Source organism: Sus scrofa, chromosome 17 (assembly GCF_054392235.1).
Source record: "Sus scrofa isolate SSC_HxYL_T2T_F1_AM1 chromosome 17, Sscrofa_HxYL_maternal_Yorkshire_Landrace_v2.0, whole genome shotgun sequence".
NCBI lineage: Eukaryota > Metazoa > Chordata > Mammalia > Artiodactyla > Suidae > Sus > Sus scrofa.
Window position 1 is genome coordinate 46,336,674 of NC_139399.1, and position 20,256 is coordinate 46,356,929.

General features: G+C 46.1%; 1 protein-coding gene across 9 annotated transcripts in view; it reads right to left on the reverse strand.

The window, feature by feature from the left end:
- Positions 1-566: 566 nt before the first annotated feature.
- Positions 567-20,256, reverse strand: part of UQCC1 (ubiquinol-cytochrome c reductase complex assembly factor 1) — a 113,719-nt gene continuing 94,029 nt past the window's right edge. For 3 of the 9 annotated variants that reach the window (XM_085002890.1, XM_085002889.1, NM_001172364.2), the window contains 3 exon segments: positions 14,827-14,904; positions 4,747-4,860; positions 567-1,987 (listed from right to left, as the gene is read on the reverse strand). In XM_085002890.1, the coding sequence (XP_084859016.1) occupies positions 1,853-1,987; positions 4,747-4,860; positions 14,827-14,904 (327 nt within the window). In that variant the 3' untranslated portion in view covers positions 567-1,852. 9 annotated transcript variants of the gene reach the window in all.

Here is a 20,256-nt window from a genome sequence, read left to right on the forward strand (position 1 = left end):
TCGATCCCTAGCTTTGCTCAGTGGGTTAAGGATCCAGTGTTGCCATGAGCTGTGGTGTAGGTCACAGATGAGGCTCGGATCCCATGTTGCTATGGCTGCGGCTGCAGCTCTGATTTGACCCCTGGCCTGGGAAGCTCCATATGCCAGGGTGTGGCCCTAAAAAGACAAAAAAGAAATAAATGCTCCATATGACAGGCTGCAGTGTTTTTGATGACTACTCACCTTATGGAGACAGCACTTGGCTGTGCAGGTGGGGACCATCTGCTGCTGGAGGTACGCATTTAGGGCCCATACAGACATAGGCCAAAAGGGATGACGAGAAGGAGAGCTACGTTCTGGACCAGGGCTGGACTAAATGACCTTTAAAGTTTCTTCTGAATTTGAGATTCCACGATTCTAAAGTAAGCCCAGTAGCTAAACTGATGCTGCGGGCTGAGATCTGTGGTTGGGGAGCTGCCCTGGGTAGCAAATGGGTTAAGGCTCAAATAACTTTTATATATAAATTAATGTGTAGAGTTGGGAGCCAAAATCTGTTCCATTAATTTTTCCATCCATTCCAGGAGCAGTTAGGTACACACTGTAAAGTTTATTTTGGTGCACGGTATACTTCACTCCATTAAAAATAAATTAATCAGCAAATTCCTGCCTGGCTCAGCTCTGGTTTATGTAAATAGTGCCCAGCTGTAATGAGTTACAAGGTGTTATTATCTCACATACACAGAGGAGGCTTCACTCTAGAGCTCCGCGTGCAACAAAAGCATCTTAAATAAACTCAGAGAAGGCGGTTTGGTTTTGTAATGTTTTCACAGAAGTGGGATATACCTCACCCATATAGAGTTTCTTTATATGACTCATTTTATTGCAAGTTAAATGAAGGAAGTTTGATGTGGGGGGAGGAAGGGCAAAATGGTCCTCTGCCCCCTTCTTCAATTTAAAGAAAATCCCCCAAGAGATGACCTGTACTCACAGGGAGGAGGGGACTGGTCCCCAAGAGCTCAGACCAGGATGGCTCTTGCAGCACCTGCTCCAGGAGCTGGGAAGGGGGTAGAAGGCTGGGCATGGGGCTGGGTCCTGGGATCATACCACTAAGTCAGGAAGAATGTTCTCCTCTTCTCCCCACTATAGTATATAAGGGGGAGCCAAGAGAGGAAAGATGGCATGGGCCTCACCCCGTTCAACAGCAGGCTGTGCCTTGGCCAGAACGGCGACATCTCCATGAAATGGAGGCAAATTAGCAGCAGAGACCCACCTGGCCCTCACCCTCTCCCTGTCTCTAAGTGAGCTAGGCGGTGCGCCTCAGCTCAAGGCATCCACCATCGCAGGGAGGTTTCTAAAAGACCAGGGAATAAAGAGCTATAGCAGAGATAAGTCTCTGTTTCTTTTAATGGCCAAATCAACCCAATGGTTCAAAGCCAGAGGACAGAGAGGGTTACCCGTCTTGATTCAGCAGTGTTACGAACTGCTCTCAGGCCACAGTGGGCCCTTGGGGGTGGGGTGGGGGTCCCCCCTTTCCAACCTACCCTCATTCCCTTCTGTGGCTTTTGGGGAAAACAGTCAATCACATAGTCCTGGAGGGGACTTGGGGAGTATGTGCTGGGAAGCTCTTGCTCAGGGCTTCTGCTGAGGGAGAGGACACTCCAGTACAGCTCAGGGTTCTCCCAGCACTGTATCCTGCTAGATCAGACTCCCTGGCATACTAAGAGGAAAATCAACACAAATGGGGCCAGGTATTTGACAGATGCTGTTCAAAGGTCAGTTCAGGCCACTTTCTGCAGGATCCTGCGCCAAACAGGCACCTCTCTTCTGGCAGTTCCTCAAAGCTAGCTGGCCAGCTTTTCAGCAGGACCCCGCATCAAAGACCCTCGTCGTTATAAGTTGGGGAATGGGGCTTCAGGACGCTCTGAGGATTTTTCTCCACTAGAGGGCGCCAGCTCACCTCCCCTGTCAGAAGCAGATCCTCACCATTCATAGAGTCCAGGTACTGTATCTGCAACCAGGAGAACAGGAGAGGAGGGACAAGGGCAGGGCAGACATGAGGTGGGATAAGGAACCAGTCTCCCAGAGGAGCCTCTCATGGGTTGGGGGCATGAGGGGTTTCTGACCATCCCAACTCCCAGACCCGGGAGGGTCTATGATTTCTCAGATTATTTCACTTAAGGGAGTTTGAAGAAACAAGTCACTGGGAAAGCTTCCCCAGACTTTTTTTTTTCCCCAAGAATTTCCCATTGTGCCTAGGAATGGACAAACACACAAGCCTGACTTTCTGGACTGTTAAGAACTTTCTAGGGAGGGGATATATGTCCTTGGGGTAGGGGTGTGTGTGTGTGTCTGTCTGTCTGTCTGTCCGTCCATTCCGGGTAGTGATGTTACCCAAGATAAGCCAATCCCCTTCTCTGAGGTTTAGTTCCCTTGTCTGAGAAAGGGGACAGTAACAGTAACTGCACCCCATAGGACTTAAGTACACTGTTGGCCACTGGAACTTTAAAAAAAATATACATGTCTCTACTGTCCTCTAGTGGGCCCTGACCCCATGGTTAGTGGGCCCCAGCTGCACCCCTCTGGGATGGCCGGGAGAGTTTATACCCCTGAACAAGGTGGAGGGGACACCTGTGATCCAATGAGTGGCCAGGTCTTAGGTGATAAAAGCCATCTCTGGGAGAATTCCCAGGCTCCTGCTAAGAAGGAGGGCAACAGATTGAGAAGTGCTTTCAAGAACAGGCAAAATCTAGGCTGAGATCTAGGGATCAGAGCAGCAGTCAGCACTGGATTCAGAAAGATGGGGCACCATTTGGGGGTGAGAAGGCAACTGCAGGGGAAAGGGGAGGTAGCAGGAATCCTCTGATTGACTCCCTCTGCCAAGAATTCCTTCACTTCCACTGCTCCATTTTCAGGCTGCTGACCCTCAAACTCATCCCCAGTCTCTGGCATCCACCTCAGCTCTGGATCACCACAGGCCCAGCTGTCTTCCAGTGCAAGGAGATCAACTGACTCTTTTTCTTCGCTAAAATCCACTCCCCTTTCCAATTACGCCATTTCTGCTCTTAATGCCACCACTCTGCCCATCCCCTGGGTTGGTATCTCAATATAATCAGATTGCTCAAGACACCTATCAGACCAACTAGCATCATGGCACGGGATTCACTTGCTCAGAGTTAGCCCCTCCTTTCTTTAGTCCCCACAGCACTGTTCCTGTCTGGATAGAATCACAGACCGACTTATTCCAGGGTTAGCCTTGTGCCTCACTGGCCTCCTTGCCAAATCATGAGCTGGATCCTTGAGGCCAGGACTGGGTCTTACTAATTTCTGCTATTTCAACAGAGTGGCTGGCATAGGAGGTACTCAAAAGGTTTGCTGACAGAACTGGGTCCCCTTCAAAACTTGCAGCTTCCCTAAAAGTCCCATCACTGTTGTCCTATCGCCTTCCTCTCACTGGGGCAATATGGGACTTCTTCAGGCCCTCAGAGAGGTCCCGGCTTGCCCTGGTCGTGGCCCCTGGCACAAGCCCACCACAGAAGATGGAAAAGTTGGGCTGGTCTCTCAGAAAACACAGCATTTGCTTTGCCAATTGCTACTCCTGTCTGAGGGCGAGTCCAGTCAACAGTGTGAGTCTCAGAATTCTCTGTGGGTGGGGTCCTCTGGCCACAGTGCCTTCTTCCCGGCTCTGGCAGATTTGAAAAATGGTCAAACAGAAGTCCTGGCTTCTGGGGTTCTCTGCCCTCTGGGTCTGAAGAGCCCTAGTATGTGGTTTTTCCAGTAATCAACAAGCTGGTGCTGCGGGCCCTGTGTTCTCCCGGGAGCCAGAGCCTGGCCTTCCGTTTCCAGGCTGTTGGAGGCTTGAAGGCCGTGGGCACAGGTGAGTAAGAATAACTGTGAGGTGAGGCCCCTTCTGCTCCAGGGGCCAAGCCCATGAAGCAAAGGTGTGACTCATGGGACAGCCTGAACTGATGAGCTGTCTGGGGCAGCTGAGGCCTCTAGTGGCCACATGAATCACCTGGCTTAGGGTTCTAGGCCAGCTGTGCAAAATGGCTCATGAGAGACCCTGGAAAAGCCTGTATGTGCCTCTTCCCTGCCATTTAGCTCACTCATCTCTAAAGTATGGAGTTCCCATCAATATATCATCAAGGGGCAGAGAACAGGAGTGAGTTCTCCACGGGCTTGAAGAAAACTATGCAGTTAAGCAGTCCTCACCCAGACTTCCTCTCAGAAACTTTGGTGTCAGGGAGCCCTGGGCAGCCAGAAGGGTGAAGAATGAAGTGAGGGACCCTGCCTGACTACAAAGAGCACCCACTGGGAAGAGACTTATGGGATGTTGTGGAATGATGCCTGGAGCCCAATCCTGTTAGAAGCCAGGAGCCAGGAACAAACTCCTGGGGCTCAAAGTGGGTACACAAAGGGGGCTACAGTGGCTGCTCTGTACCCCATGCAGACTATGTGCCTAGGACCTAGGATAGCACTGGGCACACAGCAGGCAGTGAAGGGACGACTACAGGTTTATGGAAGCAGGAGACAGCTCAGTGCCCTTTATTCTTCTCTTCCTGCTCCCCGACCCCTGGCCTGGCTCATGGCTGGAGCCACAGAGGTTGAGCTTCATCAGTGCCCACTGCTGATGTAATTTGGTCAGAACTCCCTCAGGCTGGGGCTCTGGGAACTCAACCTTTCATGATCCTTTGAAAGGCCAGTATTCTCAGACCTCAGGAAGGCCCTGATGTCCAGGAAACTCTGGAGGGGAGTGGAGGGACTGCTCACCTGCTTCCTCACATACTCCACCAACAATTCAAGCTGTCGAGGGTCTTCACATTTCTGGTTGAAGAAGGTTCTCCAGAGGGCAGCAGCCAGCCCACGATCATCTGAAAGGATCCCCTGGAACAGAGAGCACAACAACTGGTTTTCTGGGGAGTGTGGCAGCACCATGACACAGACGCTGGGGATAATGTGAACATGCTAGCAACCACAGAATCAGTTCAGAGGGACCTTACAGACACCATGAGAGGGAAGTGGGGCAGCCACTCCATAGAGCTGGAAGGGATCTTCAGAGAGCATCTGTTCCAACCTGTTCATTTTTTTTTTTTAACAGTACTCAAATTTTATTTTTACTTTGCTTTTGCTTTTTTAATAATTTTAATTTTTTTCATTATAGCTGGTTTACAGTGTTCTGTCAATTTTCTACTGCACAGCAAGGTGACCCAATCACACATACATGTATACATTCTTTTTTCTCACATTATCACGCTCCGTCACAAGCGACTAGACATAGTTCCCAGTGCTATACAGCAGGATCCCACTGCTTATACATTTCAAAGGCAATAGTTTCCATCTATTAACCCCAAATTCCTAGTCCATTCCACTCCCTCCCCCTCCCCCTTGGCAACCACAAGTCTGTTCTCCATGTCCATGATTTTCTTTTCTGTGGAAAGGTGCACTTGTGCCATATATTAGATTCCAGATATAAGTGATGTCATATGGTATTTGTCTTTCTCTTTTTTTTCTTTTCTTTTTTTTTTTTTTTTGTTTTTGGTCTTTTTGCCATTTCTTGGGCTGTTCTTGCGGCATATGGAGGTTCCCAGGATAGGCCACCGGCCTACACCAGAGCCACAGCAACGCAGGATCCGAGCAACCTACACCACAGCTCATGGCAACGCCAGAAACTTAACCCACTGAGCAAGGGCAGGGATCGAACCCGCAACCTCATGGTTCCTAGTCGGATTCATTAACCACTGTGCCACGACGGGAACAACTGTCTTTCTCTTTCTGACTTCACTTAGTATGAGAGTCTCTAGTTCCACCCATGTTGCTGCAAATGGCATTAGTATTCCACTGTGTATATATACCACATCTTCGTAATCCAATCATCTGTCAATGGACATTTAGATTGTCTCCACGTCTTGGCTATTGTGAATAGTGCTGGAATGAACATGAGGGTGCATATGTCTTTTTTAAGGAAAGTTTTGTCTGGATATATGCCCAAGAGTGGGATTGCTGGGTCATATGGTAGTTCTATGTATAGTTTTCTAAGGTACCTTCATACTGTTTTCATAGTGGTTGTATATTTTTACTTTGTATTATGGCATATTAGAAATTTATACAAAAGCCTAGAGATAAGCAAAGTGACACTTTTTTGCTTTAGGCTTTTTTTTTTGGTCTTTTTAGGGCCTCACCCGTGGCATCCAACCCATTCATTTTATACAGAGGAAGAATGTGGGACCCAGAGGGGCCAAGTGACTGGATAATAAGGTTGATGCCGAGCTGCAGCGGATGTCTGATGGACCCTCCTGAGCCATGCCTCCCCCTACTGCACTGTCCAGGCTCAGGCAACACTTGAGAGGCCAAGAAAAGAAATGGTAACAGCAGTGCTTACATTGCTGTCCACAAGAAATGGGCTTAGAGTATTTTTAGTGTGTATATGTAAGTATGTATACATATTTTTTTTTCTTTTTGGCCACACCCATGGATGGCATAAGGAAATTCCTGGCCCAGGGATCAAACCCATGCCAATGCAACAACCCGAGCAACAGCAGTGACAACATTGGACCCTTAACCTGCTGCACCACAACAAAACTCTGTGTATACTTTTTTCTCAGGAACAGAATTGAGTGTGGATTGTGCCTTCTCTCCTGGTTGGAGGACACACATCTGCAAGGCAGCAAGCTCTTTAGGGAAGCGAGCCCGGTACCTTGGCCTCACTGTTGCCCAGCACTGAGCTGGCTATGGCTGGCTCAACCTCTCCCTAAGTGAGAAATGGGCTGTTCGGCAGCACTGCCATGGGCAGAGGGAGTACTCAGAGCCTGCGTGGGTGCTGAACACTGTCTGGCTGGGCACAGAGGAGTGAGAGCTCTGTTGGGAGGCCCAAATATCACAGAGACCTGAGTCATGGACTAGGGCCACATTCTAGCCTGGAGCTCTAGGGAGGGAGAAGGTAGGGTTCTTGCTTCCTGGGCAAGGGTAACTAAAGGGAAAGGCCTTGAGAAGAGCTCTGTCCAGGTGCCAAGGTGGTGTGTGGAACCAAAGTGCTGACTGGGGCTTGGAAGTCAGAAGGCTGGATCAGGTCGTAGCCCTGCCACTACCAAGCTCAGAGATGGGGAGCAATTTACCACACCGCGTCTCAACCCTCTCATCTATGAAACAGTTTAAAATGCCTGCCCTAGGGAGTTCCCAGCGTGGCTCAGCAGTAATGAACCCGACTAGGATCCATGAGGATGTGAGTTCGATCCCTGGCCTGGCTCAGTGGCTTGGGGATCTGGCATTGCCATGAGCTGTGGTGTGGGTCACAGATGCTGCTTGGATCCTGCAGTGCTGTGGCTGTGGCAGAAGCCAGTAGCTCTGATTCAATCCCTAGCCTGGGAACTTCCACCTGCTATGGATGTGGCCCTAAAAAGCAAAGCAAAAAAAAAAAAAAAAAAAAAAAAAAAAAAGCCTGCCCTATTTACATCATCTTAGCATTATAAGAGGTAACATAAAGGTATTTTGTTAAGTGTAACATGTCAGGTACAAAGGTTAAGAGCTTGTTTTGGCATGCAACTGTGAATATAGTTGAAACAACACTGGGATCTAGGGAACAGACCACCTGAGTTCAAATGGCAGCTCTGTCATTTAATAGCTGTGTGGCCTTTGGAGAACTACTAGCCCTTCCTGAGCCTCAGTTTCTCATAACCTAAACAACATAAGAATACCTATTTCACAGAGCTGTGAGAATGAAGAGATGATGGCCATTACAGGCTAAGTGGTAAATCATTACACAAAGGCCCAGGATCACTTTATTCGATGTCATGTTGTGGGCTGGCCTCCAGGGCACTGCGGTACTTGAGGTCTGGCTTGAGGTCTGTTGCCAGGAAGGGCCATGTCCAGTATGGGGTACTGACAGTTTGCTGGAAAAACATTACCCCTGTCCCAAATGTCCCTCCTAAATGCCCCTCCAATTCCACAGCTTAAGAGACTATCCTGGCACAATGGCTGAGTCAGGAAAACCAGCTTCCTCTGGCAGATGGGGCAGGAGCCAAGGACAAGCTCAGGCACATCACCGTTCTCCAAGCTATTTGCTAACACAACAGCCTGCCTGTGTCTGAAGTGCCCTGGGCACATGCCGGAGTGCTGCTGGCAGCGACTCATATGTGCTACACGAGAAGGAATAGGAGTGGGAGGGAGGGTTATGAGGACTTAGAAAATGAGCCCAGAGCACAGGAAAGCAAAAGCCTTGGGAGCCACAAATAGGCTTGGCGATGGGTGAGACGGCTGGGAAGGGGCAAGTCCGTAATCAGGCAGGAGGCAAAGGATGGCTCAGGACACAGATTAACAGTGATAACAACCTGACTGTTCCTGACTGTCAAGTTCCTTCACACATCTGGCTCCCATGACTACCTATGGCAGGAAGAACAGATATTATTACCCTCACTGGAAAGATAAGCACACTGAGGCTTAGCGCTTCTCTGGCTACCTGGGGGTAGGATTAGAACCAGAATGCATGGTGAGGTCGAAGGATGGTGCTTGACTAGCTCTGGTTAGGAGGCAGTACCTGGCACAGAATGGGAGTGCAATATGAAGGGCTGAATAAATCCACAAGCCAATTCAGCCTTCTCTCCACCATACTGCTAGTAAATCGGTGAAAACAAATGGGAGACTGGTCTGAGAGATGAAGCAGCAAAGAAAAAAGGGTACCTAGGAGCCAAAATTTAGTTTGTACAGCAATTTCCCCATAATCTACTAGGACGCCTACTTGTTTTCCCTCACGATACCAAAAAAAAAAAAAAAAAAAAAAAGCATCCTTCAGGAAATTAAGACATGTCTAGAGTAACTGAGAGGAAGCCAAAGGGACTGTCCTGGCCCTACAGAACCCTGGCTATAATTAAGGGTTTAAAGTGGTAGAGTCTCAATGAGGTACCACTTCACATCAGTCAGAATGGCCATGATTAATAAATCTACAGATAACAAATGCTAGAGAAGGTATGGAGAAAAGGGAGCCCTCCTACACTGTTGGTGGGAATGTAAACCAGAACAACCACTATGGAAAACAGTATGGAAGTTCCTCAGAAAACTAAATACAGAACTACCATACGATCCAGCAACACCACTCCTGGGCATATATCCACACGAAACTATAATTGAAAAAGGGACATGCACCCGTATGTTCATGGCAGCACTATTCACAATAGCCAAGACACAGAAACAGCCTAAATGTCCACTGATAGATGAAAGAATGTGAAGGAATTCTCATCGTGGCTTAGTGGTTAATGAACTGACTAGTAACCATGAGGACATGGGTTCAATCCCGGGCCTTGCTCAGTGGGTTAAGGATCCGGTGTTGCTGTGAGCTGTGGTTTAGGTCGCAGACACTGCTCGGATCCCATGATGCTACAATTCCGATTTAGCCCTTAGACTGGGAGCCTCCATATGCTGTGGGTGCGGTCCTAAAAGAGACAGACAGACAGACACACACACACACACACACACACACACACACACACACACACAGACGATGTGATACATATATACATTGGAATACTACTCAGCCATAAAAAGGATGAAACAATGCCATTTGCAGCAACATGGACACAACTAGAGATTTTCATACTAAGTGAAGTAAGTCAGAAAGAGAAAGACAAATACCATACCATATCATTTATGTGTGGAATCTAAAATATTGCATAAATGAACCTATCTAAAAAATAGAAACAGACTCACAGACATAGACAACAGACTTGTGGTTACCAATAGGGAAAGGGGAGAGAGTGGGATGGAATGGGAGTTTGGGGTTAGTAGATCCAAACTATTACTTTTATTTATTTTTTTATTTTTTTGTCTTTTTGCTATTTCTTGGGCTGCTCCCACGGCATATGGAGGTTCCCAGGCTAGGGGTCAAATCGGAGCTGTAGCCGCCGGCCTACGTCAGAGCCACAGCAACGCAGAATCCGAGCCGCGTCTGCAACCTACACCACAGCTCACGGCAACGCTGGATCATTAACCCACTGAGCAAGGGCAGGGACCGAACCCGCAACCTCATCGTTCCTAGTCGGATTCGTTGACCACTGCGCCACGACGGGAACTCCACAAACTATTACTTTCAGAATGGATGGGCAATGAGGTCCTACTGTATTGCACAAGGAACTATATTCAGTCTCTTGAGATGGACCATGATGGAAGATAACATAAGAGAGGGAATGTATATGTGTGCATGTGTATGTGTATGTGAATGTATATGATACAGTCACTCCGCTATACAGCAGGAAAAGGCACAACACTGTAAATCAACTATACTTCAATAAAACTTTAAAAAATGAAAAAAAAAAAAATAAAGTGGTAGAGTCTCACTCAGTGAAGGCTGATTTGACACCACAATGCGCTTAGCATGATGCTAAGTACACAGAATGACAGTGATATGGTCACAGCTCACAGGCAGCTTGCAATCTAGTTGAACGGACAAAGCTAGTATACATCAAAGAACAGCACAGAATTAAATCCTGAAGAAAGAAGTTCCTGTCGTGGCGCAGCGGGAACAAATCTGACTAGTAACCATGAGGTTGTAGGTTCCATTCTTGGCCTCACTCAGTGGGTTAAAGATCTGGCACTGCCTTGAGCTGTGGTGTAGGTCTCAGGTGCGGCTCAGATCCTGATGTGATGTAGGCAGGCAGATGGAGCTCCAATTCAACCCCTAGCCTGGGAACTTTCATATGCCGCAGGTGCGGCCCTAAAAGAGAAAAAAAAAAAGTTTGGAGTTACAATTGTGGCTCAGCAGAAACAAATCTGACTAGCATCCATAAAGACACAGGTTCGATCCCTGGACTCACTCAGTGGATTAAGGATCTGGCGTTGCCATGAGCTGTGGTATATAGGTTGCTCAGATCCTGAGTTACTATGGCTGTGGTGAAGGCTGGCAGCTACAGCTCCGATTTGACCCCTAGCCTGGGAACCTCCATATGCCATGGGTGCAGCCCTAAAAAGACCAAAAAAAAAAAAAAAAAAAAAGGAGTTCCCATCATGGCTTAGCAGAAACAAACCTGACTAGTATCCATGAAGACTCAGGTTGATCCCTGGTCTTGCTCAGTGGGTTAAGGATCCAAGCATTGCCGTGGTGTAGGTTGCAGACGTGGCTTGGATCTGGCGTTGCTGTGGCTGTGGCTGGCAGCTACAGCTCAATTTGACCCCTAGCCTGGGAACCACCATTTGCCGTGGGTGCAGCCCTAAAATGACTAAATAAATAAATAAATAAATCCTGGAGAATGAGCAAATGCCAATCTGTACAGGGTGACTCTGAGGAATAGTCAACACATGGTTGGCTCCTCACTCCTCAGACTTAGCTTCTGTGACAACTCTTCAGAGACCTTACCAGTCCACACTAAGCACATCCCCGTTACTCTCTATCACTGCGCTCTACACATAATTAGGTATTTATTTGCTTATTGACTTGTTTACTGCTGCCTCCCAATTAAAAGATAAATTCTGCTGAGAATAGAATCAGATTATGTCTTTTTTTTTTTTTTTTTTTGCTTTTTAGGGCCACACCTGCGGCATACGGAGGTTCCCAGGTGAGGCGTCCAAATGGAGCTGTAGCTGCTGGCCTACGCCACAGCCACAGCAATGTGGGATCCGGGCCTATACCATGGCTCATGGCAACGTTGGATCCTTAACCGACTGAGCAAGGCCAGGGATTGAACCCGCAACCTCATGGTTCCTAGTTGGATTCATTTCCTCTGTGCCACAACGGGAACTCCCAGACTATGTTTGTCTTATTCATCAATATATTCCCAGTGCATCGCATGTGGCAGGCACTTAATAAATACCTATTAAATGGATGGATAGATGCTAAGATTCAGAGTGAAAAACACAGACCTAGAGAGGTCAGGGAAAGCTTTGTGGAGAAGGGAGCCTTAAGAATGGAGACTATTTGGAAAGCTACAGGACATTTATCAAGAGAGAATATCAGTTCACTAAACATATACAAAGAGAGTGCTTACAAAGTGCCAGGCCCTGAAAGCTCAGATCCAAGGCTGACTCAGCTACTGGGCCCCACCTCCTTCTCCAGGACAGCCCCAATCAGACAGGGCATATCTGTGGGGCGGTGAGGTAGAGAGTCTCACGCAGAAAGAAGGCTACACAACGGAGGGCAATGGGAGATAAAGGTGGATAGGATATGTCACAAATGGGGACAGTTTACAGAAGGCCTGGGAGTAACACGGAGGAATTTGAACCTAATGTAGCAGAAAACAGCAAAGTCCCAAAAGTGCACAATCCAAGCAAGATTCTAGGAAAAGGGTGCCACAGAATAGCACTGTCCAATCGAACTTTCTGTGACGGTGGAAATGTTCTAGAGCTGCACTGTCCAATACAGCAGCCCCAGCCACACACAATTATATGAGCACCAGTGTGACTGAAGAACTGAATTTTCAATTTTCATGAACTTAAATCAAAATAATCATGTGTGGCTAGTATTGGCCAGCACAGCTCTAGAACCTTGTGACTCCCTTCTGGTGTGGTCGCTGCACCCCATTACTTGCAGCTTGTTGGCAATGCAGAATCACAAGCCTCACCCTGGAGTTGCTGGGTCTGAATGTGATTTTTACCTAAGTCTCCAGATGATCTGCATGCACATTTTAAAACAGAGAAACTGTTCTAGAACTAAACATTAAAATTACTTGGGGAATTTTTACAACTACAGATGCCCACTTATATTAATTATATCAGAACCTTTGGAGGGAGGGCCCCAAATAGTGGTATTTCTAAAGCATCCCAGGTAATGAGTACATTTCCTAAACTTTCCCACTCTGAAAATTCACCTGGGTGCTTGTTGAAATACAGGCCCTACCCCTACTGAACTGGGATCTTTAGTGCAGTGCTTGATAACTAGATTTAAAAAGCACCCCAGATGGCTCCTGTGCTCCGGTACGTTTGAAAAATGGCTCTGCCAAGATGGACTGGGATGGGAGGACAGAAGAGTTCAGAACACCTTTATTAATACTGGTGAAAGGAATCAACTGAGCCATCTGCCATAATGTCTGCAGGCAAACACTAACAGAGAGAAAATGATATTTCTTCAATTCTAAGCCTTATTCTTTTTTATACTGTAAGGTGTCTGAAATCAGGATGTATCCAAGTTAACAGTTGATAAATAGATTTAAGCAGTGTTTCTCAATTCCCATCCCACTCCCACAAAGCTCATGTTAAATTAATGTGTGTGGTATGCAACCTTAATTGCTCTCTTACAATTGAGGATTAAAGCTGAGGAAACTTCAATCTTAACTAGTCCTATGACCCTCAGCAAATATTTAACTTAGCTCATATCCTGGTTTTAACTATTATCTTCAGGCTGATAACATTTCCTCTAGCCTGAACTCTAGTTTCTTTCTTTCTTTTTCTTTTTTTTTTTTTTGCTTTTTAGGGCCACACCTGTGTCATATGGAGATTCCCAGGCTAGGGGTTCAATCAGAGCTACGGGGGCTGGCCTATGCCACAGCAATGCAGGATCCAAGCCTCGTCTGTGATCTACACCACAGCTCATGGCAACACCGGATCTTTAAGCCAATGAGCAAGGCCAAGGATCAAACCCGCAACCTCATGGTTCCTAGTTGGATTCACTTCTGCTGCGCCACAACGGGAATTCTTCTAGTTTCTTATTTTCATCCTTTACTCATTTCTTCCCTTCCTCACTCTTCACCTACCATGTGCCAAGCACCATGCTAGGCAAGAGAAATACAAACACAGTGCTCCAAGTGCTGTGGAGTCAGGAAGGCCAGGAGGAGTTGAGCCCATTTCCCAAAAGGGATGCCACTCAAATGCATATTTGTAATTAAAAATGGTAAAACTTATGCTATTTAAATTTTACAGTTAAAAATGTAAAACTTATTTAAATTTTACAATTAAAAAAAGAGATCGATCTAAATGTTCTGATACAAGATACCCAAGAGGGAGTTCCCGTCGTGGCGCAGTGGTTAACGAATCCGACTAGGAACCATGAGGTTTCGGGTTCGGTCCCTGCCCTTGCTCAGTGGGTTAATGATCCGGCGTTGCCGTGAGCTGTGGTGTAGGTTGCAGACGCGGCTCGGATCCCGCGTTGCTGGGGCTCTGGCGTAGGCCGGTGGCTGCAGCTCCGATTGGACCCCTAGCCTGGGTACCTCCATATGCCGTGGGAGCGGCCCAAGAAATAGCAACAACAACAAAAAGACAAAAAGACAAAAAAAAAAAAAAAAAAAAAAAGATACCCAAGATATACTTCTCTGTGAAAAAAGCAAGTTGCAGAATAGTAAATGTAGTGTAACTCTCATTTGTATAAAGGAAATAAATATACAGGTGCTTGTATGTGCACAGGTAACATCTGTAAGGACACCCAGCACACTGTTAACAAAGTTCTCCTCTCGGGCAGGGAATTGGGCAGGAGGGGGAAAAGGCTTTCTATTTTCTCCTTCAACCATTTACACACAGTTTCATGAGTTTTTAAGATAAGTATGTATTGTTTTTTAATCATTAAAGCCCCCAAAGGTGTGTGAATTGTCTGGCAGACCATGCTGCTGAGGTGAGCATGTCTTCCTCTCTCTGGAGGCATGAGAGGCTGAGACAGTGACTGATTTGCCTTCGTCCCTCCATTCAGCACCCACAAGCACTCAATACATGCTGATTAGCTGAATGATCTGACAGTAGTATATATAGTGCTTTCTTTTTCAAGTACTAGGCAAACTGCTGGGCACACTCATTCCAGTTGCTGAGTCAACGAAGATGAAGAAATAAATACTAAACCATAATGGCAAGCAGTGACAATGGTCCCCGACGCCGCTCTCAGAGATTCTCATCAAAAGCCTTTGTTGGGGGAGGCCACTGTTCTGCCTAAGGCTTAATGAATAATCTTACCTCATCATAGCCCAAGATTGCTGCATAGAAATTATTTGTCATAAGCATCATGTTCTTCTTCAGGATATAGGAATTAACCTACAGAAACAAAATGACAAAAGCAAAAGTATAAAAGAAAGGAAAAAAACCCAAAAGTACGACTATTGGCTCTTAGCTGTCAAAGACACTTAGCAGAACAGAGAGAGGGTCCCTAACAGATTAAACTGCCAGTCCATCCTAATTTCCCTGATCTGTCAGGATTCTCCCCAATTTGACAACTTCTTTTAAATTTTGGTCCCAAGTTATACAAAGCAGTAACTCAGTTTTATGAACTGAGCCCAAACTACACGTCAGGCTTTGTGCTAGATCTTATGACCACAAAGTAAGAGAAACGTTTCTTAACTGCAGGAGCGAACAGTTTAGTAAAAACAGACATGTAAAAAATAATCACGTTGCAATGTGTTGCCTCAAATTCTATCCCCAAAGTGGTGAGTGATAATGAATTTTAGTACAAATGCTCTGGGAGGGTGCTGGGAAGAGCTCTCTAGGAGGTAATGTTTAAGTGGACCTCTGAGGAAGAGGAGTCTGATGAGAGAGTCGGGGGAGGAAAGAGACATTCTGGACACAAGGAATCAGTTGCACAAAGGTGCATAGGCAGGAAAGAAAACAGGGAGAGCCAGGGAGGACGAATGGATGGGAACACTGGAAAGGTAGGTTAGAAGCAGGTTAGGAAATGTCTTAAGGGCTACTCAAAGGGGCTTGTTGGAGTGAAGGACAAAAGAAGGAAGTGGTCAGAGGTGGGAAGAGGAGGAAGAGAGGCAGGGCTGTGAAGAAATGGAGGAGAAAGGTGGACCCCTGAGGCTGTGGAGGAGGGGAGAATAAGATGGGCTAAAGTGTAAGGCTGTTAATTTAACAGACTGTTGTACAAATGCAGTGCCAGTGAGACTGTTGCGACTCGGTTAGAACTCCTCTCAGAGAAGAGCCAGGTGTGCCTTCAGAACTTAGAGTGCAGTTTATGGCACCTTCAACTGCATAAACTTTGACCTCTAAGAATATGCTTGAGGAAAAGGGTCCATGTTTCATTCCTCCCCGGGATCCTAGTAGAAAACCTTGTATAATGTGTAATACATAGAAAGGATTCATTGACCACTAAAACGGACAAGTTTTAGAAACCACCCAACGTCATTTGGAACTTCACACGGAAAATAAGATTTGTGCTTAATAACCATGAACACTGCCCACAATCATCTCCGTTTACTGAGTACCTGTTATGGGCCAGGTGCTTTATGGACATCATCTCCTCTGTCACCAGAACTTAAGTAGATATGCTACAGTCACGTTTTTATAGACACGGAAAAACTGAAACTCAGAGAGGTGAAGTGACTTGCTCTAGATCCCACAGCAAATTAGTGATAAAGCTGAGATTAGCATCCAGGTCAGTTTGAATCCAAAGTCCATGTTCCTGACATTCCATCAGGCTCTTGCCTCCAGGAAGATATTTCACTTTGGATCATAAATCAAATACTGAATGATTTCATCCTGGGCTTCATAACTGGTCTCTGAAGAAGGGCAGATAAGAATAGTGAAAGGATCTGGATTTGATCAGAAAAGAGGTTGAAGTCATAATTCTGCTGTATAGGATGCAATCTTGGGCAAGTTAAGTAATCTGAGTCTATATTCTTGTCTTTTTTTTTTTTTCCTTTTCTTTTTATGGCTGCACCTGTAGCATATAGCAGTTCCTGGGCTAGGGGTTGAACTGCAGCTACAGCTGCTGGCCTATGCCACAGCCACAACATGGGATCCGAGCCGAGTCTGCAACCTACACCACAACTCATGGCTACGCTGGACCCTTAACCCACTGAGCCAGGCCAGGGATCAAACCTGCATCCTCATGGATACTGGTTGGGTTCTTAACCCACTGAGCCACAAGGGAACTCCCTATGTTCTTATCTTGTAAATGCCCTACAAAGAGGGCTGACCTGAAGAGCAAATGAATTAGCATGCATTCTGCTTCTATTCTGTTTTATTCTATTCTATTCTCCTTCCCTCCTTCCTTTCTTCCTTCTTTCCTTCCTTCCTTCCTTCCTTCCACAATGTATGCCGAAAGCCTTGGCAAGCTGCAAAGTGCTCTGCAAATGCAAAAGGAATTATGAGTAATACCTTCTGGTTTGTTTATATAAAACTAAACCTAGCTCCAATACTTTATAGTCATGGACAATTTTCAAAAAGGAAGAGAGAATTGTGAGGCTCAAGACTGGAAAATGTGAGATTGGATGCAGTGGTTTTGCAATCCATGACCTTTCCCACCTCACCTTCACCCCAGGCCAAAATAGCCATCCGTCCTTTGTGTTCCCAGAGCTCTCTGCCCACCCTTCTCTTGGGGGCACAACTTAGTTTAGGGTTGCTTTTGTACCTGTCTCTCCCACTAGTCTGTGAGTTGCTCAAAAGTCACAAGGAATTCTGATTAACCTTAGCAACCCCAGCACCTAGGCCAGGGCTTGGCCAGAGCAGGGTTTCAGACTGGCATGCCGATGATCGAATCCTCACAAGGGCTTGAGTGCCACAACATGGCATCCTTCTGTTTGATGCTTTTTTTTTTTTTTTTTGCTGCCAAGTACCTTCCATGTTTCTGAAATTTCAGAAATGCCAAACTTCTCACTGTACCATCTTCCAGAATGGGCTAATAAGGTAAAGGAAGAGTCAAGAAACAAATCAGAGTTAGAGTTAATTCCTCTGTAATGAGAGGATGGGATGACTACCCAGACTTGTTGATATCCGTTTGGGAGCTCTCCCTACACTCATACTAGCTATTCTCCTAACTGTGCAAGACGAACCACAGCCATAAAGAGATGACATTAGAGAGGTCAAGCCAAAGGCAGCATGACATCAAACCAGTAAGCTTCAGAGCTGGAAGAGCCCTCAGCCATCACCTAGCTCATCCCTTTGAAGGAAGGATGAACTGAGACTCAAACACATCAAGTGTCAGAGCCAGAGTTAGAACCTGTTTTGGGAGGAGTGCTTTCCCTACTTCACCATGTGCAGGACATTTCCAGAGGCCACCCCCACATGCATCTGCAAATTTCAGTTCTTGCTTTCCAACAAGGTTTATTTACACACAAACATACTTTCTCCTCTTGGGATGCACCTGCATTTGGCTGGCTAGTGCCCAGGAAGAATGGAGAGCAGAAGCAGAATTCCTTATTAGCAGGATCCTCTGCCTCCTGGTCCTGAATTCTAACTCCAGTGACCTGTAGGCTGCCTCCTCACCTCTAGCTGAGTGACGGCAAGCTGCCACAGCTAGGAATGGTTTTCAGATATCATCATCCAGGCTGGATTAGATCATGAAAAGGGCCCTTCCTGGAAGAGAGTGGAAGCTCTATCAGTAGAGACACATGATCTGTAGGCAACAGGTGAGGGTAAGTGAGAGCAGCTTCCTGAACCACTGGACTCGCCCTGAAGGGCCCTCCTGGCCAGCCCAGCAGCTGAGGGGAGCTGGATAGGCCTTCTGGTGAACCTCTGTTGGGATTTTATTCCCTCACACTTCTGTTTGCTGGTGTGCAGGTTCTGTGTCTGCACTGCCAGACCACTCCATAGGGAGAACCCTGCCCGTGAGTACAAAGATGGACAAACCAGATGAGAAACCTTCTCTAGTTAGTGTTGGGTTTTTCTCTTATTAAACTCTTATCCTTTCCATAATGCTTTGCTTTTTATAAAAACCCATACATATAGCACCACCACAAGGAAAAGGTTCCTTTTATATCAGTTACTCATATTTTCCCATTTATTTAAGCTATTAAAATTCATGCAGATATTTTATAAGCCATCAGGATTTGGTGACTGGTATTACTGAATGTTTAATAATAAACTAAACAGAAGAAATCAGAGGGTTAAATGATGACTGCAATTCCTGTAATGACTTAATTAAATTTTTATTGAGTACATAAACTATGATGTCATTTCTAGCCAACCATGGGTCTGCTTTCCTAGCATGTCACAGGGTGGGAGCACTCAATAGGAGGCTAGGCTAAATGAGCAGCAAGTCTCAGCTGAAATGGGGAGGGGAGCAAGGCTCATGTAACACACTCAATAAATTATCCGTTCATTTTTAAACAAAGTCCATGAGTTATAATATATTTGCCATGCACTTTTTATGACATAATAAAAATGTTACCTTAAGGATTACTTAACACATACTACAAATGTTATAGCAGAGGCAGGCACAAGGGGCAAAGAAAACAAACATGAGCAGGCCAGGGACGGGTCCTGGAGTTTACGTCCCAGGGGGAACAGCAGAGTATATTAAAAAAGGGAATGCAAAGATGGGGGTGAGGGGGATGCAAGAGTTCAGGGTTACTAATCAGCAGATTAATGAATGAGACAACCAGAAGGAACCCCAGTAAAGCAGTAATGAATCTTGCAAGGCACATGTTTAATTAGTGTAGTATTCTCAAGGAAGAATATTTGCTTTAAAGATATGCCAGTTCATTTGAGGCCATTTCACTGCCCTCCTTCCCCTTTTCCCATTGCTACTCTTAAAGACGTTTATGTGACTGCTTAACAGAGCAACCCGAATATGTGGAAGGAGGGACTGATGGAGGATCAAGTTTAAACTCCTCCATGAGTTCTACAAGCTTCTTCGTGATCTGTTCTTGGTTGTCCTTCCTGTCTCCCCACTTTTATCTTACCTTCAGTCAGAGTAAACTGTGTGAAATTTCCACACACATGTCATGCTCTCCTATAGCTCTGAAGCGTACTGCTGCCAGGAATCCGTCTCCCTTCTTTATCCACTGGGATGCTAACTCCTCCTTATCCTCTAAGACTTAGCTTACAAATTATTTCTTCTGAAAAGCCTCCTCTCTCCCCAGACTACAGGTCCTACAAAGTGATTCAGAAAAAGGTCCCATAATTCACTGTTTACCATGTGCCAAGAACTATGCTAAGAGAGTTATACACATACGAGCTCACTTAATGCTTCCCAGAGACTCTACAAGATAGGTTTTATTACTATCCCCACTTTGGAGAAGAGGAAACTGATGTTTGGGAAGGTTAAGGTTATACAGCTAGGGAATAGTGGGTCAAGATGAGACTACAGAGCAGTTGACTCCAATGCTTATCTCTGTCAGAACAAATACCATACACAATGTGGCTGCCCTCTTGTATGGCCAACACCTCAGGTTGCCCATAGAGGCAGGGCTAAATGTTAACATGGTCTTGATAAACACAACTCGGGTATTTCCAATTCCAATGGTAGCTAGAGATGGGCTACCAGATGAGTCATCAATAGCCAATTACTAATATATCAGACATCCCTAGTGTAAGCTAAGCCCCACTGCTGGATAAACTGCGGGGGGGGGGGGGTGTAGTTATGGTGTAGAAGGGGAGAATGGAAGAAGGTTGGTATGGGCAACATGAAAACTGATAAGCATGAAGGTAAGAATAAACTTTAAGGCT